At 39.1% G+C, this 27412-nt stretch overlaps 1 protein-coding gene across 2 annotated transcripts in view; it reads left to right on the top strand.

The window, feature by feature from the left end:
• The window catches only part of Nhe3 (Na[+]/H[+] hydrogen exchanger 3), a 254903-nt gene that overhangs the window by 35557 nt on the left and 191934 nt on the right, over positions 1 to 27412 (top strand). For both annotated transcript variants that reach the window (XM_067153087.2, XM_067153086.2), the window contains exons 3-6: positions 15018 to 15095; positions 20628 to 20704; positions 20804 to 21010; positions 23248 to 23392. In XM_067153087.2, coding sequence (XP_067009188.1) covers positions 15018 to 15095; positions 20628 to 20704; positions 20804 to 21010; positions 23248 to 23392 — 507 coding nt within the window. The remainder of the gene's footprint in view (positions 1 to 15017; positions 15096 to 20627; positions 20705 to 20803; positions 21011 to 23247; positions 23393 to 27412) is intronic.

Below are 27412 nucleotides of genomic sequence, written 5' to 3'. Positions count from 1 at the left end.
TTTCGCAGCAGATAGCATTCTGTATCGAACCATGGTTTTGCTGTCCTTTGTATGACCGGGATGGTTGCAGTTTTTAGGGCTTCTTGTATCGTTACCAACGCACAGTTTATGTTGTTGGCTTTTAGATGCTGGTTAGCTTCATATATTGCTCTAGTGTTGCTTAAGGAATTGACGTCTATCTTTCTGGAAGTTCTTTTTACTTTACAAAAGAAAATATTTATAAAATCCTCCTATCAATACAATTCAAGTCATCTGTTAGATGAAACAAAGTTCTTTTGGTTATTTTGTTCAGCGCATTTTCTTTGGGTTCTTTGAGTGTGATGGTCATCCTGATGGGTATATGTTTGGTAAGCCGTGTAGTGACTTTATAAATGTTGTCATTAAATATGAAGTTTGAATAGGAATTATGACTGGGTTTATCTCTGCTTAGCGTGGTTTGCAGACGATGTCTAATCTTAATGATTATATGTTCGATGAAAGAATCTTTATAACCGTTAGCGGATGGTGTTCAACTCCTTGTTCAAGTCAACTTTAGACATTGGGATCCTAAAAGCGCGATCTACTAGACTAATGTATGTAGCTCTTTATTGGGCTTGTGGGTGTACTGAATCCTGTCTTATGGTAACATTAGTCTGTGTGGGCTTTCTATAAATGTTAAACGTAAAGGTTGAAGGTTGTCTATTAATAGTTAAATCTAAAAAATTGATTGATCCATTCTTTTCCGATACCAAAGTGAACTTAATATGTGGGTCTATACTATTGAGTTTTTCTAAGGTGGCAGTCACGTCTGTTATCCGCTCATCTAGAACTAAGAAAGTATCGTCTACGTATCTAGAACAGTAATGTATGTTACTAAACATGTGTCCGTTATCTATTACAGAATCCTCCAAAAAATCCAAATACATTTCAGCTAGAATCCCCGAGGCTGGAGACCCCATTGCTAGCCCAGTTTGTTTATAAATTATACTGTCAAAGACAAAGTAATTATTTTTAATTAGCAACGTTAGTATGTCCATAAAATCTTTTATTTCCATTTTGCTTAGGTGACTGTGAGTTTTTAAATTCTTGTTGATGATTGGTAGTAGCTTTCTGGCATTTATACTTGGAAACATGTTAGCAAACGAGTGTATTGTATGATAGGGCTGTAATTTAAAATCTGTCAATTTATTAACCAATTCTATAGTATTCCTGATTGATTTATAAGCCATGAATCTATAATGTTGTTTAAGGAATTTCTGAATAAACTGTGCCACTTTGTAAAGAGGACTCGGTCTATAATTTATTATGGGTCTAATGGGGACTCCGGCCTTGTGGATCTTTGGAATTGCTTTAGTTGTTGGGAGTCCCGGGTTCATATTAATTAATTTATACTTCTCTTGTTCCGTAAAGAGAAAAACAGCATTCTTTAATGTTTGTTTTAATTGCTTTTGAAGTAGTTGTCGGATCTTTCTTGGAAACGGTAAAGGTCTCATTGTCAAAAAATGTTTTGGCTTTTTGAATGTAATCGGCCTTATGCATAATTACTGTCGTGTTACCCTTGTCAGCTTTAGTTACAATAAGCTCTTCGTCTTTAATCTTCTTCCTAAGATCAAGGATATGCTTTCTTACGATAAGGGAGGCTTTATCAATAACGCTGGGTTTGTTGTTATTATATGTAATAAAAAGTTTGTCTTTTTACGTCTGTCCTGACGTCATCCTGCAAATCATGCGGCATCTTACGAATTGCAACTTCAGATTCAGTCGCTAGTTTAGAGGCTACGTTGGCTAAATTAAAATTAGGCCAGTTGTGTTTAGGGCCCTTAGCAAGAATAATCTTTTCTTTCTCATTTAATTCAGTCTTAGACTGGTTAATTACTGGAGTATGAAAATGACCTATTAATCTGTCTTTGGAACTAAGCTTAGCTTTTTGAATGAAAGTTTTGCTGGATGCTACTTCTTTCTGTAGTATATCAAGTTTTTTCTCTAATACTGTCTGTTTAACAGCGGAGCTTGTATTTGGGAGATGATGGGTTCAAATCCCACCCTTGGCAGCCCTGAACAATGTTTTCTGTGGTTTCCCATTATGATCACACCAGGCAAGTGTTGGGGCTGTGCCTTAATTAAGGCCACGTCCTCTACCTTCCCATTCCTAGCCCTTTCCCATCCTTTTGTTTGCTGAATCCCTTTGATATGTTAGTGTGACGTTAAATCACTTGCAAGAAAAGAAATTACATCTTATATGTCCCATCGCCTACCACATCTCACAGTCGTAGAAGAACACTATTTCATGGTTAACTGACAGATACTCATATTTGTCTTCGTCCCAAGTTTGGAGATTTCCACAGTGGTCAGGACTGTCGGAGGCGCCTGTGGCCTTCTTGCCCCTATTTTGGACATCATTTGTCCCTGCATTGCTAGAAATAATGCTTCCTTGGTAACAGAAATGGTCAACTTGAACTATCTCATTTTCTAGTACCAGTGGATTCATGTTTCTGGTGTTTACCCTTAGCTCCTTTCTCTTGGCAACATTTATTTTGAATCCTACCATATGTACTTCAGTTTCAGAGTCTTTCATCTTCTCAGACATATGCCTGAACAAATGTGATAATAGGAATATGTCATCTGCAAAGTCCAAATCTTCCTCACACTCAGTCAGGCCGACTGTATTCCTCTGCTTTCCTTCAACAACCTAAATAGCAGCATCAGATGAAGTTAAAATAGCAAATGACACACTGAAGAACAGGCATTGGATGAGGCACTAGAGTATATTGAAATAATTATTTAAAATACAATACCATCAGTGGTGCCAATGGTCGTAGCCGTGTTGAAACACCGGATCCTGTGAGATCTCCGAAGTTAAGCAACATTGTGCATGGTCAAAATTTGGGTGGGTTGCCATGCACTATTTGTGGGGGGTAAGGGAATGGAGGAGTGGAAAGGAACTGGCCCCTGTACCGTACGTAAACCCCGTCTCAGGTACACCTCTGCGGAGGTTCTGACCTGCCTTCGGGCAGAATACACCCTCAGCTTACCTCACCATCAGTGGTGCAAAACACCAAGGAGGCAAAGCTGTGGTTTAATGAAGCCTACTATCCCGCTTGACAACAGACCCTGAAAGCTTTAAACAAAGCTCGATGCACTCAGTCTGCTAATGACTTGACAACCTATCCCAGAGTAAGACAAAGTTTCAAGATTTTAGTAAGGTGACTAAGGAAAAAATGGAGTTCTTGAAGATTATTTATCGTATGACTTTTACATGTAGAACTATAGTATTTTTTACTAGAATGAAAGATAACAAAAGTACTATATACAATATTTACCTAAATACACCGGGTCCATGGCTAAATGGTTAGTGTGCTGGCCTTTGGTCACAGGGGTCCCGGGTTCGATTCCTGTCAGAGTCGTGAATTTTAACCATCATTGGTTAATTTTGCTGGCACTGGGGCGGGGTGTATGTGTCGTCTTCATCATCATTATTTCATCCTCATCACGATGCGCAGGTTGCCTACGGACGTCAAATCAAAAGACCTGTACCTGGTGAGCCGAACATGTCCTCGGACACTCCCGGCACTAAAAGCCGTGTGCCATTTCACCCAAATACACATAATAGGAAACAAAATCAGATCTATATTCTTAAGTCCAAACTATCCAGCCACCGCATCACTGAAGGTGTGGCCTGAACCAAGTCCAATGGATTACCTTCGTAGGCCCCCAGTTTGAACTTGAATGTTATGCGTTATATAGACAGGGAAGGAGCACTACATTCACACTGGGGAAATGGAACTTTGTCCCATTTGAACAAGGACTTTGCAGTTTCGAAGAAAAAATGACAAATGGAAGAAGCTGAACAGGATTGTTCTGCAGCTCTTCAGTCGAAACAACACAGTCTTAGTTTGTACGAGAAATACCCATGCAGGTTTGGGAAATCCTAATCCTCTTTGCCAAGTTCTACACTACAACACAAGGACACAAGACCAAACCTTGATGAGGGACAAATAGTGAGCAGTATCAAAGATCTAGGGCTTTTCTCATGAATGGAGCTGGAAAATCCAATAAAAGCCATGTAGAACAGGAAAGTGTGTTGACCAGATAAAATACACTGGCAGACAAAAAAATAGGTCACTTAAATTTAAGAACTATAGCTGTATTTATCTTAAGCCATGTGCTTTTTTCTTCATTCCTACATCTTGTTATAAAATGAAGTTAACCAGTGCTCTGCATACTGATTATTGAAGTTTTTCTTTTAAGTTTATCCATAAAATTCTTAGATGCTGCAATTTATGAAAACGTCATTACTTTTAAATTAATATTGCATTACACTGAGCAAACTTATAAACATACCAGTGAAAGTCCTGGATTGTTTCCTGGGGGATGAGTGTCCACTCTTCCAGCCGAAGCACCCAAGCGCTGGGTTCTTCGGCAGGCGAATTGGCCAGAATTTTTGAAATGTGCAGTGATGGCCGAAGATATGCTGGAGTCTGTTGCTGACCACATTTCTTCCATTACTACTGGAATTTTGACTACTGCAGAGGAAACAATTCCATCCTCATCTCGTATTCGTCGCCGGAAGCAGGTCCCATGGTGGACGGACGAAATTGAAGCAGCCATACATGATTGCAGATGGGCTTTTAAGCACTATCGTCGGGATCCTACGATGGCCAATCATACCACATTTAAGCTTCTACGCATGAAAGCCTGTTTTTTGATTTGAGAAAGTAAGAAAGCTACGTGGGAAAAGTATGTGTCTTCCATGATGGCACATACTCCATCACAAGTGTGGACAAAACTCCGCCTTATTGTCGGAGTACAGAGTGTGCTCTCAGTCCCCGGTATCTCCATTAATGGAGATATTGTTAAGATTCCTTCAGTCATTGCAGACCACATCGCGTCACATTTTGCTAATACGTCCAGCTCTGGGAGATATGGCCCTGCATTTTTACCAATTAAATGCGAAGCAGAGGCACACCATCTCTCTTCCACCTCTAGTGCTTCACATTTCTAAAACGTGCCTTTCACAAGGTGGGAGTCGCGGAGTGCACTCGTGCAATGCAGAGACATGGCTCCTGGACCGGACAAAATCCTAATCAAATGCTTAAGCATTTGAGTGACAGATGTCTCAAGGATATCCTCACCCTATTTAGCAGAATATGGAGTGAGGGAGTGTTTCCATCTCAATGGCGTGAGGGAATTGTGATACCAGTTCTCAATCCAGGTAAAGATCCAAAACTCCTGAATAGTTATAGGCCAATATGCCTTACAAATGGCCTTTGTAATCCCCCTGTGGGTGGGGGCGGTAGAATAACACCCACGGTATCACCTGCCTGTCATAAGAGGCGACTAAAATGGGCCTCAGGGGCTCTGAACTTTGGAGCGTGGGTTGGCGACCACAGGGCCCTCAGCTGAGTTCTGGCATTGCTTCCACTTACTTGTGCCTGGCTCCTCACTTTCATCTATCCTATCCGACCTCTCTTGGTCAACTCTTGTTCTTTTCCGACCCCAACGCTATTAGGTTTGCGAGGGCTAGGGAGTCTTTCATTTTCACGCCCTTCGTGGCCCTTGACTTTCTTTGACCGATATCCTCATTTTTCGAGGTGTCGGATCCCTTCCATTTTTTCCCTCTGATTAGTGTTATATAGAGGATGGTTGCCTAGTTGTACTTCCTCTTAAAACAATAATCACCATCACCAGTGGCCTTTGTAATCTATTTGAAAGGATGGTCTTGTGTGGGCCATGGAAAAGGAAGGTCTCTTGTCTAACTACCAGTGTGGGTTTCGCTGTCATTGGTCTGCCATTGATCATCTTGTCAGACTGGAGAGCGCCATTCAGGAGGCCTTTCTCCGGAAGGAACACCTAGTTGCCGTGTTTTTGTGACCTGGAGAAATCTTATGATACTACCTGGCGATATGGAATTCACTCTACACCAGTGGGGATTTCAGGGAAATTTGCCAACGTTTACTGAGAACTTCATGTCCCTCCGGCTCTTTTGAGTCTGAGTAGGGAATGCATTTTCTCAATATTATGTTTAGGAAAATGGAGTACCTCAGGGATCTGTATTGAGTGTCGCACTGTTCGCAATCACCATCAACGGCATAGTTGCCGCTGCTGGGCCCGCAGTCGTTCCATCGCTGTATGTAGACGACTTAGCTCTACATTACAGCTCCAGAAGGGTGGCGTTTTCTGAGAGATAGCTACAGCAAGTTATTAACGGAGTCGACAGATGGGCCTTGTAACATGGTTTTCGATTTTCAGCGGCGAAAACCTCAGTTGTACACTTCTGTCGGCTTGTACATCCTGAACCGGAGCTCCGCTTGCAAAACAGTGTCTTCAAGACACCTGCAGATTACTGGGTCTCCATTTTGATAAGAGACTAATGTGGCAGACCCACATCCGTCTGTTAAAGGTTGCCTGCATGAAGAGACTTAACAGGTTTAAGTTTCTCAGTGGCACTTCGTGGGGGGCTGACCGTGCGGTGCTGCTAAGCTTTTACCCGGCAACGGTCCTCTTCCGAATTGACTATCGAAGTGTGGCTTATGGCTCAGCATCAAAATCTATGCTGAGCCTTTTAGACAGTATTCACCATAGTGGAGTTAGGCTGGCAACGGGCGCTTTCCCTACTACCCCATTCCCAGCCTACTCGCTGAAGTGGGAGTTTCACCTTTACGGATAAGGAGGCAGCAGTTACTGCTCACGTACGCAGCCAAAATTCGTGAAATGCCACTACGTCCAGGCTGTCGATACATCTTTAGTACACAATACCACCAGAGGTACCAAAACCGGCCGAATGCCACACAGCCGGTTGGGTTTCGAATTGATAGTTTGTGTCGTGATTTGAATATCGATGTCAGTAATTGTCTTGAACAAACTTTCAGCGAGGTACCTTCGTGGTTAGTTCTGCAACCGGCTATACAGTACGTCTAGATCTACTCCATGGACCCAAGGTGAACACGGATTCCTCCGTTTATCAGAGGTATTTCCAAGACTTCGTTCACGAATACCCGGCTGCAAAACATATCTTCACGGATGGTTCTAAAATCGGAGATAATGTTGGTTGCTCTTTCGTCACTGATGATATGAGCACGAAGATCTCGCTTCCTAGTGTATGTAGCATGTATACTGCGGAGCTTTACACCATCTTAGAGGCTCTGCAGTTTTTACTGGGTGATGAAAGAAGCCACTTTCTTATGTGCACCGTCTCGTTAAGCTCTCTGCAGTCTATTGAAGCCTGTTTCTCGCAACACCCACTGGTGCAGCAGATTCATGACCTTCTAGCCAGGTTAAGTAATGCTGGCACCAGAATAACTTTTGCATGGTTTCCAAGCCATGCTGGGATTGTGGGAAACAAACTTGCGGATGAAGTTGCAAAGGAAGCACTTTTACCTCCAAGACCTGTCAGTTTACCTGCTAAAGATATTTGTTCTCAGCTGCATCGAGCCATCTTGGCGTACTGGGAATCGGAGTGGCTAACTATCCAAACTCCTAACAAGCTGAGATCAATTAAGAAGACAACTACCGTGTGGCAGTCCTCTTTCCAGCCTTCACGGAGAGACGCTATAGTATTGTATAGGCTGAGGATAGGTCATTTACGATCTACCCACTCTTATCTACTAAAGAGGGAAGACCCCCCCAGTGTGTTCTTGTGGTGCCGACTTCACCGTGGCCCACATCCTCACAGAGTGCGCTGATCTCTGTGGCCTAAGACAGAGCTTTGGCCTGCAGGAAACCCTCAAATGCATACTAGCCAATTACGCGACTACTGCTGATCTCGCCATCCGCTTTATGTGCAAGAGTAGATTAATCAAGGGTATATAAATTACAAGTATACTGTTACTCAGGAAACGCACATTCCCTTTTGATTCGTTAGTAATTTTTCGGCCTAATTAGATTATTTTTTCGTTTTATTTTGTACTGTGTTTCCAAATTCCTTTGTTGAGTAAATAATTTTGTTTTTATTTTAAATTTCTTTTCCACGGATTTGTTCAGAGAGGATGATTACCTCACTGTACTTTCTCTTAAAACAAAAATCACCACCACCATGACTCTTCCAGTAGTATTACCCGTCTTTTGTTAAGGGTGTCAGAGTTGTGACGCCACATTTCGGCTAAGCATATCTCACAGGTATTCTGTGGGATTGAGGTTGGACTGTGAGCTGGTCAGTCGAGGGTTTGTATCCTGTCGTCACGTAGATATTCCATCAGGCAGTGAGTGGCATGTGGGCGTGCATTATCATGCATCAGGATAAAATTTTCACCAACTAAGGTAGCGTAGGGGATTACATGCCCTGCTAACACCTCTACGATGTAACTGTGTGCATTCAGAGCACCTGCATCATTGAAAACAATTTCTGTCCGGGCCTCAAAGCTGTTGATAATGATGTTGATTCGCATAGGGGACCTAAAAATTTTATCCTGAACGAGTAAATTTATAATACCAATATAGTTGGTCTGTTAGTGGACATTATAAATTTTCCAGCTAACTCATTGCTGGTTACCAGCGTTTCGCCCCACTGTGCTAAGTTGGGCTCATAATTTGGTAAATAGCACACCTACTAAGACGCCTGGTTAGTGCATACCATGGTGGCCACTGCGTAGGCTACTTGGAGCCACCGGCAGTGCCAGTGTACTATGAGAGACTTTGTGTCCTTTTCGAAAATTGATGCCTTCCTGGTCATCAGATAATATACTTGTTGATTCCCATAGGGAGCCTGAAATATTTGTCCCGAATGATGTCCAATATCGGACCAGGTATATTAGTATTACCTCAAAGCTGAACCGGCCCATGCCATGATTGAGCCATACCAAAATGGTGGGTGACCTCTTGGAGATGTTACAAGGTGAATATCGCACTCCACACCTTCTCCACTTTCTTTACCATTAGGTGACAAGAAGCACATCATCTGTGAGGACTACCATTGACCAGTGTTCCACAGTCCAATTCCGATGTTGATGTGCAAATTGTTATCAAGCTGTCCTGTTCTGGGAGTAAGCTGTGGACCAGTTAGAGGTCTTCTTGAGGTCAAATTAGCTATCCGGAGTCTTCATCTAACAATACTCGCAGTCACGGTAACGTTTCTTACTTTCTCAAGTCGATTTCTGAGTTGGACGGCGGTAGTTTGGCGTTCACTCAAGACCTGGATGACCAAACCATCGTCCCTGTCAGATGTTGACCTCCTGGGGGACTAAATTCCAGCACCTCGGCATCTCCAAAACTGTAGAAGTAGTTAGTCAGATGTAAAGCCAATAACATTGTTATTACAGAGAAGTATTACATAATCATGGTGAGAAAATTATGCTAATTCCCCATTCCCCCGCCCAGTTTCCATTCCAAAATTAAGGGTGCGAGAATTACATGGTGCGGGGGAGGGGGGGATTACGTGGAGCCATACCAGAAAAGTGAAGGAATGCTTTTTTTTTTGCTTTACATCGCACCGACACAGATAGGTCTTATGGCGACGACGGGAGAGAAAAGGCCTAGGACGTGGATGAAAGCGGTTGTGGCCGTAATTAAGGTACAGCCCCGCCATTTACCTGGTGTGAAAATGGGAAACCAGAGAAAACCATCTTCAGGGCTGCTGACAGTGGGGCTCGAACCCACTATCTCCCGATTACTGGATACTGGCCTCACTTAAGCGACTGCAGCTATTGAGCTTGGTGGAGGAATGCTTTTGTCAAGATGATGTATAAGGAGAAAAGAGAAACAAATGGTCCTAGACTTACAGGCCTTTGACTTAATGTACAGATCAATACTGACAAGGAAAATTGAAGAAATGATAGGGATGAGGCTATTATGAACATCTTTTGAATCGAGAAACAGAGTATTATTTAATGAATGTTGAATTTTCACGACCGCATTGTAATCAAAAGCGACTTTCAACCTATTAGGTTGTGTTACGTACATTTAGTACGTGTTGAATAGATGTTAAGTACAGAACAAAAATGACCAACCAGGCACGAGTGGGATCCGAACCCACAACCACCCGACAACAACCGACGCAAAATCGGGAGGTTGTGGGTTCGGATCCCACTGGTGTCTGGTTGGCCATTTTTGTTCTGTACTTAACATCTATTCAACACGTACTAAATGTACGTAACACGACCTAATAGGTTGAAAATCGCTTTCGAGAGTATTATTTATTTATTTTTTTAATTACTTTTTTTTGCTATTTGCTGCAAGTCGCACCGACACAGATAGGTCTTACGGCAACGATGGGAAGGAAGCGGCCGTGGCCTTAATTAAGGTACAGCCCCAGCATTTGCCTGGTGTGAAAATAGGAAACCACAGAAAACCATCTTCAGGGCTGCCGACAGTGGGGTTCGAACCAGAATAAAGATAGACGATTGTATAGCAGAGCCAAAACTACAACAACAAACCAGGGGTGTCCTCCAAGGTAATTTCCTGAGCCCTCTGCTTTTTAATATAGCAGAACATGATATGTGCCGGTACTACTGAAGATGTTAAATCATATATAGGCATATATATGTATGCGTGGATGACATGGTGCTGGTTTCCACGTCAAACGTGAAACTACAGGCTTCTTTTGATTGACTCTCTCAATGGGCTCAAGTAAATGAGCTACACCTAGACAATCTGAAAATGATCTGCATGATTTGCAGAAAAGAGGCAGAAATGAGACAAATGACAAAATACACTAGTGTCCAAAATTTAAGCATAATCACTAAACGAGGCCATACCGCCTGATATAAATGCCAGACGGTTTGCTGAACAAATGGAAGCTAAATCACACACCATATGTCACACAACATGTCCGAAAAAACAGTGTCAGAAAGGTTCTGATAGCTAAGGTACACCTTTGACAACAACTAACAAAACTTGGTAATGTCTTCCACAACAAAATATGCTGTTAATAGGGTGTATGGTTACCCCTAACGGCCACACATGCTTCGCAGCGACGTGGCATGCTCTCTATCAGATGGTCCAAGAGCTCTTGTGGCAGTCGATCCCATTCCTCCGAAAGGGCAATGTGAATGTCTTGGTGGAGGCTGATGGGATGCATTTCGTCTCTCCAATGCATCCCAGGCATGTTCTATAGGATTTAGATCCGCAGACCTTGCTGGCCAGTCCATGTGATGAATGTCTTCCCCAGCCAGAAATTCATCCACCAGAGCAATGCGGTGCAGTCGGGCATTATTTTCCATTAAGAAGAAGTCTGGACCAACTGCACCTCTGAAGAGTCGAACATGTGATCTCGGTACCTCATCCCTGTATCTCCGAGCGTTAAGTGTTCTTTGGACCGCCCATGAAGATGTACAGGTCCGTAAGGCCATTCAGCATGATGCCGACCCACACGACGCCACCACCACCACCATACTGATCCCGTTCCACGATGTTTCTGTGGTTGTATCGGCTACCCGGTTCTCTCCAGATTAATGTGTGACGGGAATCGTTCTGCAAACTGAAGCGGATTCATCTGTGAAGAGCACATACTTCCATTCATTAATGGTCCAGTTTCGATGCTGACGGCTCCACAGTAAACAGGCCTGTCTCTGTGCTGGAGTAAGTGGGATGCACACCGCTGGACATCGGGCAAACAGCCCTGCTGTTCTGAGCCTCCGGTACACAGTTTGCCGGGAAACGGCAACCCCTGAGACGGCTGCAAGCTCTGCCGACAATTGTCTTGCAGGTGCACTGGGGCGGTTAAGGCCAGATATCGGTCCTGCTGTGGGGTGATTACCCTTGGTTGACCTGGTACTGGCATACAACTAACATCTCCTTTGTCTCAAAATAGTCTCCAAAGCTTGGAAATGACACTTTGTGGCGGATTGAAGGATACAGCGACTTCGGTCTGTGTCTGGCCTGCTTCCAGGCGGCCGAGTATTCTACCCTGCAAAACGGGGTCCAAATGGCCTCGTTGTGCCATTATGTTGTCACATTCACCACGAGGCTACACTCTACACACTATAACAGGGCAAACACAACTGAGGGAATATAGGGCACAGGCACTGGCTGCGTTTACCTTGTGGTTATGTCGCTGGTCAAAGCAGGGAACACTCCTTTTCTATACAGAGCGAACACGTAAGGTTGGTAGGTGCATATGTCGTGTGATTTGCGGTCTATTTCCTGTTGCCCTGTTTACTCGTAACTTATGCTTAACTTTTGGACACTAGTGTATATTATAAAAATCAGCCAATGATAAAAGTGAACCATTTCAAATACCTAGAGTGACCTTACATACACATGGATAATCATTCAAAGATCACGTCAGCGATAAAGTAACAACTGCAATAATTGCAATGCATAACATTGTCAAACTGAGAAGTTTCACTAGAAACAGCGATGAAATTATTTAAATTAAAAGTCTCGTCTAACCAACCATTACAAGCGATTTAGAATCGATTTGGAATATCTAATAAAGGCAAATCTGCGATCTGTGGAAGAAGTGAAATCAACATTTTAAAAGCGAGATAGCATACTCAGCCCAACGGGTGATTTGATTCTCAACAGCTCCGCCATCAGTTGTTATATATGCCACATGAGCCTCTGAAAAACATACTAGGAAAAGGAGGACTGAGTTTTTTTTTTAAACTGTAGGAATCGTAAATTGGCAATGTGTTCTTCCTGAGAGTAGGTTGTCATTCAGCAACAGATATATAGCAGTTGTATAAAATGCTTTGTATGTGATGCTGACTGGTTTTAAAAACAATTATACAGTTAATTATCGCCCCTCAAAGTTCTTTTGCTAAATATCCTACATTTGTTATTATATATCGTATGGTTGTACAAGTACACAAAAGTTTACAAATAATCAAATGGAAATATCCAAATTTGACCACCATTCCAGAGCACATGGTATAACTTAGTGTAGAGTCTTCAGACCACCATCAAATGCACAAAGTGGGCACTCCTGAACAATGTGTTGTATGGTTTTGGCCCTCCACTCCAGTCACAGGCAGCAGATAAACGGAAACCCCATTTCTTTAAGGTTTGACCACACCTCCCTTGACTCGTTCTCATGTGGTTCAGCTTCGACCAGGTTTGGTGGGGTAGTTGGAATTCCTCTACCTTCTTTATAGGCTCTTCAACCAGGTGAGCATTGTTGGGTGGATGTTCGTTCCAACTTTGTTGCCACTTGGAGGTCATGTCGAAATAATTGATACCTTAAATCAACCCAGGGTGGCTTGCGCGATTTCAAATGTTTTGTTGGTGGATCTTGCAGGGCATACAACGGAGTCTGGTTCCATGGCTAAATGGTTAGCGTACTGGCCTGTGGTCACAGGGGTCCTGGGTTCGATTCTCGGCAGGGTCGAGAATTTTAACCATCATTGGTTAATTTCCCTGGCACGGGGACTGGGTGTATGTGTCGTCTTCATCATAATTTCATCCTCATCTTGACGCGCAGGTCTCCTAAGGGCGTCAAATAGAAAGACCTGCACCAGGCGAGCTGAACATGTCCTCGGAGACTCCCGGCACTAAAAGCCATACGCCATTTCATTCATCATGCAACGGAGAGTTCTTATGAGAGGTGATCTTCTTGAGCAAGCTTACTTTAGCTGCTTTCCTCCTTAGATCTTGCAGAGTGATGTTAGCTAGGACTGGTAGCCACTGTGTGGGAGTAGATCTAACAGTACCATTGAAAACTCCCATGGTCTCATTGAGTTGCGCATCAATCTTAGTGGTATGAGTGCTGTTTTCCCATACAGGGGCACAATATTCACCAGCACAATACACAAGAACGAGTGCAGCAGAACGTAGAGTATTAGCGTCTGCACCCCAGCTGCTTCCGGCAATCTTGCGGAGTAGATTCACTCTTGAGCCAAGTTTCTTTGATAACTTGATGCACTATTGTTTGAATGCCAAGGACTGATCCAGAGTGATTCCAAGATATATTGGATTGTAGTTATGGGGTACCTAGCTTTATATGTACTACATTTAAAATGGGAAATGTTATTTTCTACAACTTTTATTATGCAACATTTATTAACAGGACCCATATTAACTGTGATATTTGAGAATTAATTTTTAGACCTGCCTGGAAAAATACCATAAACGTTGCCTGTGAAGGTTCTTGAGGGTGAAATGGCAAGATCGATGCACTAACATCAGTGTTCTGGAAGAAGCTAACTCCACTAGCATTGAGGCCACGATTATCAAGCACCAACTTCGCTGGACAGGCCACATCGTTCGCATGCCTGAATTCTGTCTCCCAAAACAAATTATGTACTCCCAGCTAAAGGATGGTCATAGAAAACTTGGAAGACCACAAAAGCATTACAAAGATGCGCTAAAAACCAACATGAAAAAGTGTCAAATCAAAACTAAAAACTGGGAAGCTACTGCACGTAACTGCACAGTCTGGCGTCATAATGTTTCAGTGCTTCGAGCAAGAAAGGCGGAGAACAGAAATTGACAAGCGCAATGCAAGAAAACAATGTAAGCTCATGAAGAAAAACCAAACTACACAGCCAGTACCTAACTAAACAAATGTGTGTGAAAAATGCAGAAAAATTTGCAGTTTTAGGATTGGCCTCTACAGTCACTTAAGGTCTCACAAAAACTAAGTTCTTCAGGAAGGCAATCATACTAATCTACGAGGGATAGCGCATCAAAGTACTATTTCACCAGCACAAATAAAAATATTATATTGTAGCGCTGTATTCCCTGATCTTAAATTCAGATCTTCATTAAATTCTCTTCCGGCATTTTCTTATGATGCATATACATATAGACAGACATATATGATGGAAATTTAATAATTGCATTTCCCCCTTATTCTGGACATGATCAACACACAAATAGGCTACCGGTATTCATTTTCAACAGTTCTGACAAAAATACAGACAAAATGCTATTATTTTTCAATTTATTTTAAGTTATTTTTTGTTCTTTCTTTCTTTCTTTCTTTCTTTCTTTCTTTCTTTCTTTCTTGTGCCATTTTATAATTTCTTTTTGTCCAATTTGGTAATTGTCTGATGTAGTGACTCATCTCTTTGTGAAATTATGTTGTATTTTACTTTGAAAATGTTCTGGATGCTTTTTGTGGTGAATTGTGTGTGTGTTCATGTTGTATAATGATTGTTTTACAGGCAACCTTCGATCCGGAAATCTTCTTCAACATTATACTTCCACCAATCATCTTTCATGCTGGATACAGTTTGAAAAGGGTAAGTCATGGGTAGCCTTGTATTGTGTGCACTGAATCAAAATAATCACAGTAGAGAAATATTTTGCATTATTCATCACCTTCATAAACAGGGCTATTTGAACATTACTCTGTGGATCAGTGATGCAGTGTTGGACTTGCAACACCAAACCTGACAGAGGTGGTTGGATTTTTATATATGTCCATTCAGGACATTTAGTGCTCATCTGAAGAAAGAAAAAAATAAAATGCACCAATAGTTTCCAGAGTCCAGTTTTGTTTCTTAGCTTCCTAGCAGAGAAAAACATTAGAATTATATATATTATTAGAATTTTTAACATTAGGATTGACATGATACACAGATAGTATACCTGTAGCTGAGGCCATATAATTATTGCTGTCGCTGCTGTTATTGTTAGAGAATGGATTTTAACGTTCAGTACCTTTCCTACATATAGCTATTTTCATACAAATAGGCCATTATATGCATTTTGGAATATGAAATTGAGTAAAATGTAGGCTATTTGTTGCACCTTTTGCACTATTTTGTGAGATATCTATATTTAGCCACCTTTTTCCCTTCTATTTCATGCTTTGGCACCTTTCCCTCCTCCACTTTTATCTGTGTTTTTAAAAGATTTGACATATCTTGTCTCTTCTTGAACAGATTTTTAAAATTTTGTTGTATCAGAAGTCAACAATAGTCAATAAATAAATATTAAAATAGAATTTATGGAAACCTCCAGTACTTCATATTCCAGTTAAGGGCCAACCGTGACCGGGAGAGTTGGCCGTGCGCGTAGAGGCACGCGGCTGTGAGCTTGCATCCAGGAGATAGTAGGTTCGAATCCCACTATCGGCAGCCCTGAAAATGGTTTTCCGTGGTTTCCCATTTTCACACCAGGCAAATGCTGGGGCTGTACCTTAATTAAGGTCACGGCCGCTTCCTTGCAACTCCTAGGCCTTTCCTATCCCATCGTCACCATAAGACCTATCTGTGTCGGTGCGACGTAAAGCCCATATCAAAAAAAAAAAAGGGCCAACCGCAGCAAGAATTGCTGCAAAATCAAATTAAAACTTAAACAATGATGCTGCAACAGTTTAAAGTAAGTTCAATTAGTACTGGTATAAATTTAACAGGGCGTTCAGCTGTAAGCTTGCATTTGGGAGATAGTGGGTTCGAATCCCATTGTCGGCAGCTCTGGAGATTCTTTTCCGTGGTTTCCTATTTTCACACCAGACAAATGCTGGGGCTTTATCTTAAGTATGTACTGTAATTCGAAGTGTCTTAGTTGACTATTGTCCTGTAATACGTAGCAAACATTTGAAGTTTCATAAGAACAAAATAATTGAAAGTTACCAAATTATTCAAAACTTACTATTGAGGATGCCCAGTGAATATTTATTGTATTCTTGAAGCATTTGAGTTAAACTGATAAAATGAAGCTTGAAAAAACTTGGCAAAATGATAATAATTTTACTTTATTCTTAAATGTCATTTTTGTTATCTTCACCATTTGCTAAACTCACTCCATATAAATATATGCTCTCTTTACCCAGCTTTCTTCTTAATCCTCCATCAGGTGCATCAGTTTTATAACACCATTGGGTGCAATGTGCTTGAGAAGCAGAACTATTATTCTTCATGTGTTCTATCCATGAATAATAATGTACTAGCCTTTCTATTGTCAGAGTGTTTACTTTATGAATATCTTGATTGTTAAAAGGAAATTGCGGTTAGGACTAGGCCTGCAATATAAACTTCATTCAGCCTCACTGAATTTTTGCAAAATATTGTTTACATTTTTAGAAAATTACTACATCAATGAAACTTGAATGTGAAATTATAATGGACAAATTTAAACAAGGAATGAATTTAAAATATGAAACATCAAAGAACTAAAAAGATTTTGTGTACCGGTACCAAAAAGAAGCATACATTAATACTTTATTAACGGTAATACCATTTTACATAACAGTAGAGAAGAATAAACAAAACAAAACACACTAAAAAGAAAGTTCAATGGAGTGTAAGTAGAAAAATATGTACAGATATATGCACAGGTTATATTACAAGTAATCACAGGAAAGTAATAGTCAAATTTGGAGATTATGTAAGTGATTTCTCAATTTTGACAATGAGCAGTTAAATATATCAATATCCAGTTTGTTTAGAGATCTTGACATTCGTTCAATTGGCCCATTGAATGCGTAGTTAGTTCTATGCCAATTTGTAGACAATGTATTCTTGAACCTTGTGCGTCTGTCTGGTACATGTACGTTAATTTTTGCAAGGAGTTGTGGACAATTCAAGGAATGAAGCAATTTAAAAATGAAGAGTGTATCCAATAATTCACGGCGTTGTGACAGGCTATGCATGTATAAGGACTGTTGTAAGGATGTATAATCAGCATTATCATATGAGAATCCTGCTCTAAATGAATATAAACGAAGAAATTTATGTTGTACTGAATCTAATCTATGGATAGAGGTCTGATGAGAAGGGTTCCAAACAGGTGTACAGTATTCTAGTATAGGGCATACCATAGACACATATAGCAATCGATAGGTAGCTAAGTTTGAAAATTCTCTAGAATATTTAGTGACGCAACCCAATCTTTGAAATGCTTTCTTACAAATATTTTCAATATGTTCATTAAACAAGAGGTTATAACTGAATAAAACACCTAGGTCATTAACTTGTGAAACAGGAGTTAGAATGTTGTTATTACTAAATTTGTACTGAAATGATATTTTCTTCTCGTTTTAAAAAAGCGATATTATTTTACATTTCTCATGATTAAGTTTCAACCCATTTTGAATGCAATACTTTTCCAGATGATGTAAATCTTCTTGAAGTTTTAAACAATCAAGGGAAAGGATGTCCATGACACATTCACAACAGAGAAATATCACTGCAAACATTGAAACATAGACTGTGAAAATCAAGAATAAAGCTGGAATATTACTGACAAAACTTATTTAATCGTCGCCATAAGACCTATCTGTGTCGGTGCGACGTAAAACCCCTAGCAAAAAAAACAAACAAAAAAAAAACAAATTTATCTAAGTCTGATGACAAATCTGTAGTTATGCAAGAGTCTCATATCAAGTTGGCATTTATTAAGCAAATTGCATTATGGCATCATTTTCACTTGAGCTTAGAGAGGTGCCTTATGCCACTTTTCACTGTGCATTTTTTACATTCTCTTCTTGTTTGCTGGTACTGGATCGTTTTTGCAGAAGTTGAAGGTCAAAATTGTTTCGTTAGCAGCTGAAGGGGTATACCTATAATTCGTGTGAACTATTTCTGTAGAACTCTTCTAGCACCAGCTTATAGGAAAGCTGTTTGAGGAACAGTTGCCTCCATCTAGGCTGAAATAAATGTAAATAAATTGGGCATTGATTCCACTCATATTCTGTTTTGGCAAAAAATATCACCATTGGCTATCTTTTGATATTTTTGGCACATTTTAAGTTGCACCCATTTTGTCTGCTGTCTCTACTCCACCTTTGGTTGAATAATTCAATTATAATTATTATAAAATGTATAGACAATCTTTTAGTCTATAATTTCTCTTAAATTTCCACATCATTGTGCAGTGATGATGTGAGAATTACTGTTTTCTTTTTCTTTGGGACATATGAAACCAAGGATGTCTTTGTTGAATCTGAAAAGGCTGGATAATTCTTCTCTTCCTTTTGATGTGGCAAATTCTGGTGGTATTTGTCTCTTATTTTTCTTAACTGTTCCAACAAACGGCAATGTTTTCTTCTTCAGAAATTCTGTTGGTTCAAAATCAGTGAATCCAGTTATTACAGGTTATGTTACGACCTGAACCATATATACCCTCGTGTAGTCTTTTCACAACATCTGCAGGTTTATTGGGAACTCAGAATGGTCCATCTGGTTGTTTTCCTATATATACCTCCTCCATGTTATAAAGATACCACATTCTGGTGTCCACAAGAATGTAAATCTTGATACCGTACTTGTTGAGTTTCGAGGTGATGTTTTGGCAAAACCATTTCCCTCTATAACCTAATTTCTCATCAAGAGTTACGTATTCCCAAAGGAATAACTTTTCTGAAATTTATCAAATATTACTCAGGTAGGATCTAACTTGTCAAAAGCTTTTCTTTCACCTCTTGTCTTCCGATTTTGAGACTGCAAACAACGGACTAAAAACTTAAAAACATTTTACAGTCGTAACTATCTAGAATTTCGCTATACCATCTTCATTTATTCCCCACAACTCTTCTACACTCTTGTCTATTTGCTCTGTGTACCTCCACTAAATAAAGTAGACAAATGAAAGTTTTGTTTTTGATTTTGACAAGTCAGTTGGACATTCCTCTCTCATGAAAAGTCTTTGTTTAGGTGAGTAATGTGCTGGTTTGTATATTTGATGATATCCAAAATATCATTACAAGTAATCATGTTCATATTGGTCTGTATTGACTATATAACTTGAAATTAAAAAAAAACTACCTAATCAATACACAGTATTATAATATCACTCTCCAAAAGGCAATTCCAGCATTCGAGAGGTGCCTTCACGTTTTTCGCATCACCTGTTGACACCAGGCAAATGTGTCAACAGATTGTGTTGTATTGTGTGGTTTCTTTGAAGGTGGAATATTACACCACTCGGTGTTATCCTTGCCATAGAATGACTTCATCATTCACATTGTCCTCTTGCTTGGATTGAGAATCTTCCTTGCATTCCTCAACTATGTCTTCCAAATCAGTCACTTTCATGTTCTAAATCTTCAGGCTCTCCTAAATCCTACGCAGTTTTCATCTTCTAACAAATGATGAACTTCTAAAACATTATCAGGTTTCTCGAGGTTATATATTTTCTTCGCTGCTGCCATCATTCCTTGTAGAAAAGAAACTGTAAAATTTACAAGGTTGGGTGCATTTTGCCTGGTTGACTGATTACACTGGGCATTTTCAACATAAAAACTCTTATTTCCACTGGTTTCACTTTAAATACATGTAAACAGTTCTCACAGAACAACTTGCCAACAGTTAATTGTTTTATGAAGGAATGAACATAATCGGCCGCAATGCTCCTTATAGGCTAAATTTCACGAATGTACTCTGTATCAAGGCTAACATTAACAATGCTACCACAACTGTGGCAGGAAGGGGAGTCAGAAAGGTACTGGGGAAAGGGGGGAAGCGATGCCCGGTGGCCTTGGTGTTGCTGCCTTTATCTTATTCCTGTGTCTCAGGAACTGGTTGCATCAAGATAGAAGATTGTCCATATGGCCCTTCAATGAGAGTTAAAGCCCACTCTCCTGATGAAGCCGGGAAGTAGAAATGAGCTTGTTGGAGACTGATATAACAAATGGATGTTGAAGAACTGGGATTGATGAGGAGGGTGCCTATCTATATGGAGATGTGAATATTGTCCTTGTAATTTTGTGTTTTCATGTTTGTCCTTGTCTCCTCTTCCCACACTGATCTGCCATTGTGTTTATCCTGTTATGTATTCGTATTCATGTCTGTACATACTTAATAATGCTTGTTTGTTTTCCTCTTCAGAAATATTTCTTTCGAAACTTGGGGGCTATCCTGACCTATGCTCTTGTTGGCACCACCATTTCTTCATTTGTTGTTGGGTAAGATTGAGATATTATCTTATTCTCCTACTGGAATTATAGCAAACTTTGATTACATGTAATAACTTTTTTTCTTTTTCTTCTTTTATCGTTTCGCAGGGCACTCATGTATGGATTTGTTCAACTGCCGTACTTGAAAGGTAGCTTTACCTTCTTGGACACACTGTATTTTGGAGCGCTCATATCATCTACAGACCCTCTTACTATTCTTGCCATCTTTCATGATCTTCATGTTGATGTGAACTTGTACGCTTTGGTCTTTGGTGAAAGTGTTCTTAATGATGCGGTGGCAATTGTACTTAGTGGGTAAGTGGAGTGTCTGAATTATTGCATATCCAATTGCATTGGTCATTTGAGAAACCCCCCACATCTGCACTGTTAAAGGAAGAGGAGTTTGCCACATTATTTGAGTTCTCTTAAAGATAGCTGCATTGATGCAATGAGAAGTCCCATTACTAGAAATATTAAACGATTTTTGAAACTGGTGGTGCATTGAGAACCCCTTAGATATGGTGTTTAATTACAAATCATGCTTGCTTGCTTCTTTACCTATTTACTTATCTACTCACATATATATATGCAAATAAATCCTTGCACCCTGATTTTAGGAAGGGAAAATTTGAAAAAGTTCTATGGATATAGCTGTTATGGGAAGTAAACCATCGAGCAATCTGGCTGATATCTAGTGCTATCTCAGATCCAGGCTGGATGAAATTGGTGCCTGGGTACTCAAAGGTAGACTCCCAGGCCTCATATGGTAAATGTGACTTGTTGCGACATGGAAAACAAACAGTCTCTTTGATACCAGTGCAAAATAGCCATGTGGATATGAAAGTGCTTTCACAGTCTGGAAACTTCAGATTGTTGAAAATGAAATGGTCAGTCATGACATTGATATATTGGGTCTATCGGAGTTGCATAGACAAGGAAATGGATTCTTTAATACTACGAGAGGTAACAGTGTACTTTTCTGGTCTGGGTATGAAGACCTATGTACAAATGGTGGTGTTGTCATTGTTCCCAATCACCTATCAAATTTAGTTATTTGGGGTGTACAAGTATTGATGATTGAATCATACATCTCACTTTCAACATCACAGTGTGCTGACTCAATGTAGTTCAGATTTAAACACCAATATTTCTTGCTGAAGAAGGCAATAGAGGGAAATTCTATGGTGAACTAGATGTGATGAACAACATCCCAAGCAGGGAAAAAATGGTGGTTCTTGGAGATTTCAATGCAAAAATTGACACAACCATCACTGATAATGAATTCAAGAATATCATTGGCAAATATGGTACTAGTGAAAGAAATGACAGAAGAACATGTTTTATGTGAAACATCAGTTATATTTAATGAAATATCTTTTTCAGTATTATATTCTAATGTTACTCATGGCATTTGCCTGATCTTTATAGAGATAAAACAGACTTCATATGGAGATCTTCTGTTTTTCATGCTAAAACGTTTCCAGTTGGAACTAGTAAATTACCCTTACCATTTATGCAATTTTCAGATAGCTCATGTGAGTGAAATAAGTGATCTTGAAGCGACACTGTCAAACTGTTACGGTGCTTCCTTCAAGAAACATTTAAGACAAGATTTTTAGGAAAGGGTTTAAATGACACTTGGCTTCCTAAATATAAACTGTGCTGAATTTATTTCTCCTAGAACTCTGAAAACTTTGTTTTGCACTCTTACCAGGCCATCGTTAGAATACTGTTGTGAAGTATGGCTACCTCCTCAGCAGTATTTAATAGAAAACTTGGAAATGGTCCAAATAAGATTCATGAAATGGATTAGCTACAAAGGTTTGGGTGTTTCTGTCTTTTCGTCAGATTGAGTTGTTTTGAGAGTATGAATGTGAGGACATTGCACTCGCACTGCAGATGTGTCGATGCCCTTTTTCTTCATAAGTGTCTGATGAATAGAGTGGATTGCTCAACATCGTTGGAGTTGATTCCATTACATATTCCTTGCTGCAATATTAGGCAAAGATATATTTTTCATCTGCCTAAAGTGAGAACTGTGGCTTGGGCATACTCATGGGTACTGAGGGCACTAAAATCACTGAATGAGTTGGGTGAATCAGTGTGCCATTTTTCACTCAACCCCATCTGAAATTAGATGTGCCCTAACAACCTCAATAATGTAAGGTCCTCTTTATATAAGTATGTGTATATAAATGTCTGTAGAGCTTAAACTTGGTAATTATTTTAGGAAATTACTTTTATTAACTTAAGGTGTATTTGTTGCATATAATGTTTTATTGAATCATCTATAATTGATGATAAATCTCTGAGGCCATACTATTACTACTACTACTACTATTGTTTATTTATTTATTTATTTATTGATTGATTGATTGAAATCTTCAACATTTTTGTAACATCAAGGCCAAAATATTATTTTTTAATCAATAAATTTGCTGTTTTATTCATATCCTGATTCGACTTAAATTTAGAATAGTAAATGTTTCATTTTAGATTTTGTTGCAACAATATTTATGAGTTATGCATAAATTTTGTTACTTTTTCCCCAGAGCCATTCAGAATTATGCGGAGAGGTACCAGTCAGGCTCAGGTGAATTTGAGACTTATGCCTTCTTCAGGGCCCTTGGGGACTTCATTGGCATCTTCTCCCTGTCTCTGCTCATAGGTGCTGTCATGGGCTGTCTCACGGCATTGATATCCTTTTTGACTTGTGATGAGTTGTACAGATTTTATTACAAAGTTGATGGGAATGGGTCACATTGATTATTTTATGTGTTGGAAGGGTATTAGTATATTCTAGATATTTGATAGGCATATGGTAAATAAATAATAAATTCATTCACCCATTCTATAAGTAAAATATATGTAAGCAAAATATATGTGATTATTTTGTATGTATCATAGTGATGTCTAATATTGTATCTCTTAATGTGAGGGCACACCTATTCATGTAAATTTTACCACATACAATACTTACACTATGTACGACACAGTTATATCTCTTGACCTGCAAGTACCCATGGCTCTTCCACGCATTGAAGTCAGAATTAGAAATCCGATTTGAACACTATTTAGCAACAGTGTTGAACAGTCCAAAAATAACTCTTCTCTGATGGTTAAATCGCCTCTGATGGATCTCTGTCGTGTTTCATTTCACTCCTGTGCCACTACATCAATAGGGAACATGCATGATCCGGGGTTTTAATTAAAAATATGCTAATCTGATTCAGAATTTCATGCAGAATTCAAAAAATGTGATCAGAATGTACAAATAATAACTCCAAACATGATAAAAATCTAAATGAATGTAAGAAACTGTCACGTGACGCAAGTACGCGATCTCATTGGTCTGACGTCATCGTACAGGTTGACTGAATTAGCAGACGAAATAACACATAGTGTGCTGTGAGAAGCAGGATACACTTCGCGTATTTCTACTTTATGTTAGTGCCTGGTATAGTTAAATTTGAGGTCTATACATTGGATAATAATCTTAGTGGTATATTTTAGACTTAAAATTAATCCTGCGCAGACAGTGAGGCAGAAAACTTATAAATGGTGTAGAGTTCCGATGTGCAATAGCACATCGCATACCATCCCAAACAAATTGTTTATAAATGTTCCAAAGACGCTAAAACTAGGGAGAAATGGATTTTGGCGAGCCGGAGAAATGCTGGTGATATATCGGAGAAGTCTACAGTTTATTTTTTGAAGATTTTAACGTAAGATGAATTTGTTCGAATTTTCAATCATTTTTCATGTCAGCTGTTCTAGTGGTAAAACTTTAAATTTTAATGTATGATGCTTTATTTAAATGCTTCAATTACATCTTTAAATATGAAAGTAATAAACAGTGCATTAATTAATGCTGATTATTAAAGTATTCTACAAATCTAACCTATGTTTTGGGTGATCCATGTCAAGATAATAAATCAAACAGGTTATGAACCATATTGACAGCTCTAATTCTACCAATTTATCTCGGCATGCGACAGTTATTTATGTCTTTATTGAACAGCTTAATTTGTAAAGAAATTTAGGCTATATCTAAATACTCTATAATAAAACAAAAAATAGGTGTGTACATCATGAAAGGAAACAACGTGAATTTAACAAATGTATAACTCTACATAAAACCAATGCTTGTCTGTTGGGGTCTTATAAGTTAACAATGCTCAATTATAATAATTATCATAATATTAATGATATAAATAACATAATTGCACACAGGTGAAAATAGTGATGTTGGTGTTTAAAATATTATCCAATTAGCCTAAGTTTTAGGTTATACAAGCCAAGTCAATAAACCGAAGGGTAAAAATACCAGGCGAGTTGGCCGTGCGGTTAGGAGCGCGCAGCTGTGAGCTCGCATCCGGGAGATATTGGGTTCGAACCCCACTGTCGGCAGTTCTGAAGATGGTTTTCCGTGGTTTCCATTTTTACAAAAGGCAAATGCTGGGGCTGTACCTAAGGAATTTAGTCCTGCAGGAGTTCTTTTACGTGCCAGTAAATCTACCGACACGAGGCTGACGTATTTGAGCACCTTCAACTATGACCGGACTGAACCAGGATCGAACCTGCCAAGTTGCGGTCAGAAGGCCGGCACCTCAACCGTCTGAACCACTCAGCCCGACTTGTGAAAACTAGATGAAGTCACATTTATCTTTATCATGTTTAACTTTTTCCCTCCACAAAGATATTTAATGTTTCTCTTTCATGGGCCTCGGAAGTGAGTAGGCCAGTTGCCCCAACCATAAATATATATTTTTTCGGGAATGATAGATTATAGACCTATAGTACTATGATCTTTCTTTCTTTCTTTCTTTCTTTAATATTTAGAAATTTCATGATCCGTATTGCCCCCGTTTTGCCGGGCAGCCCAGCCGGTAAGCAAAAGTCCCAGAGGCGGAACGTTCGCTTACAGGCAACGCTAAATTATAGGGGACAGGGACAATCTAAGGACTGACGACAAATGAAAACACTAAAAGAAATGGGTTTTAACATTTATTAAATAAAATATCAGCACTTTCCAGATTCTATAAATATTTTCAAAATCTTGAAATAAAAATATTTAGCTCTTCCCTGCTGGAATTCACCCACAGTTCTTCATTAAATTGCATTCTGCAAAGATACGAAACTAAGTCTTAATAAATCGTATTAGGAAATTAAATAAATTATTATTTGAGAAAATCCTATCTCAAAATATCAAAAATCTGAATTATTTTCTTTTTAAATTATTATTTAAATTACCAATACTCTGCGATTCATTTTACCGTGAGTCAAATTTTTACCTCACACGAAAAATCAAATAAATCATTTCTATTAATTAAATATTATTCTAATTAATTATTTAAGCTTCAAATTATATAATAAAATTATTTTGAAATCCAATATCCAACTCATTAGATTCTTATTTTTATGTCAATTGACCTAGTGTTGTGCACAACTCGCAATAAAGACTTAAAATTCTCGCATTGTAGAGTTAAACATTTTACATTTTGTGAGCTTAGTTCATTGACGCGATCCTTGCTTAAGTATTTTCCCTCGAAGGAAAGATCCTAATCTATCTTATTCCGTCATAAAATTACTTAAAGATTCATAATTGAGCCAAATATGCTCGCCACAAAACAACAAAAAAAATCGAAACTTCACGCGCTCAGCGTACACATATCATGACGAAATATAACCATGAAAATCACAATTACAAACAAAATGTCATTCATCCATCTCACATTCAAGCTATGGTCCACGGTAATATTATCAAGTAGATTTATCGAACCCTATCTCTTGATTTTTAATTATAAATTTTATTCGAAATATGAGAGTTTCTCCTGATGACAATATCAGACAAGGGCTACCATTACGATCGTCTGACGTGTGATTGTGACAGGATTATCACTTTTCCAATGAAATAGATTCCACAACGATGTTCCAGGATAATTTTACAGTAGAAATCATCACTAAAAATTCCATAGAACTGCCTACAGTCACAGATAAACAAACATTCGCGCATACGGTCTATGAGTCACGACTACGTTATTTTTAATCTCTTATTATCTCAAATTATCGATCAACATGTGCTGCATAAGAAGAAATTATGTTCAAAGACACACTCTCTTCCTTAACTGACTCGTGTAATGGACACACAAATAAAATCCTATCTTAAGATCCATTTACAAGTCTCAAAATACCAATAACAGTAAATGCAAAATTTGTGGACATTCAAACCACGACCAATATTCCAGACCAACATCTACTTCAATATAGCACACATTAATCACTTATAAGCAACAGTAACAATTACACTCATGACCTTTAAACATTCTATTAGACCGTAATAATGCCAATTATTATACGCGCGCGGTCGCGTCATCGCAGGCTATGGTTTAATGAAATCATAGATGACTATTCTATCTCGAATCTATGGTAAACCACAAAACATCAAGGGAAAATCCTAAATTCACAGAGCACGTCGATATTCTGTCCCAAATAATTCACAAATTATTCCATCATTATTTTATAAATTAATAACTATTATCGCGTGGGTCAAATATTTTTAACACTTTCCTCGACTTATCATGGGACAGTGAGAACATGTCACGAAGCACTCACTCAAATAGAACAAATTATAGGTCCCAAATACACTCTCACACACATCAAATCTACCAACACCAGTGAAAGAAGAGTGAAATTCCTAACTACAAAGACTATTAG

Source organism: Anabrus simplex, chromosome 8 (assembly GCF_040414725.1).
Source record: "Anabrus simplex isolate iqAnaSimp1 chromosome 8, ASM4041472v1, whole genome shotgun sequence".
Taxonomy (NCBI): Eukaryota; Metazoa; Arthropoda; class Insecta; order Orthoptera; family Tettigoniidae; genus Anabrus; species Anabrus simplex.
Note: the sequence above shows the minus strand (reverse complement) of the source record. Positions and strands in the feature narration are given on the sequence as shown.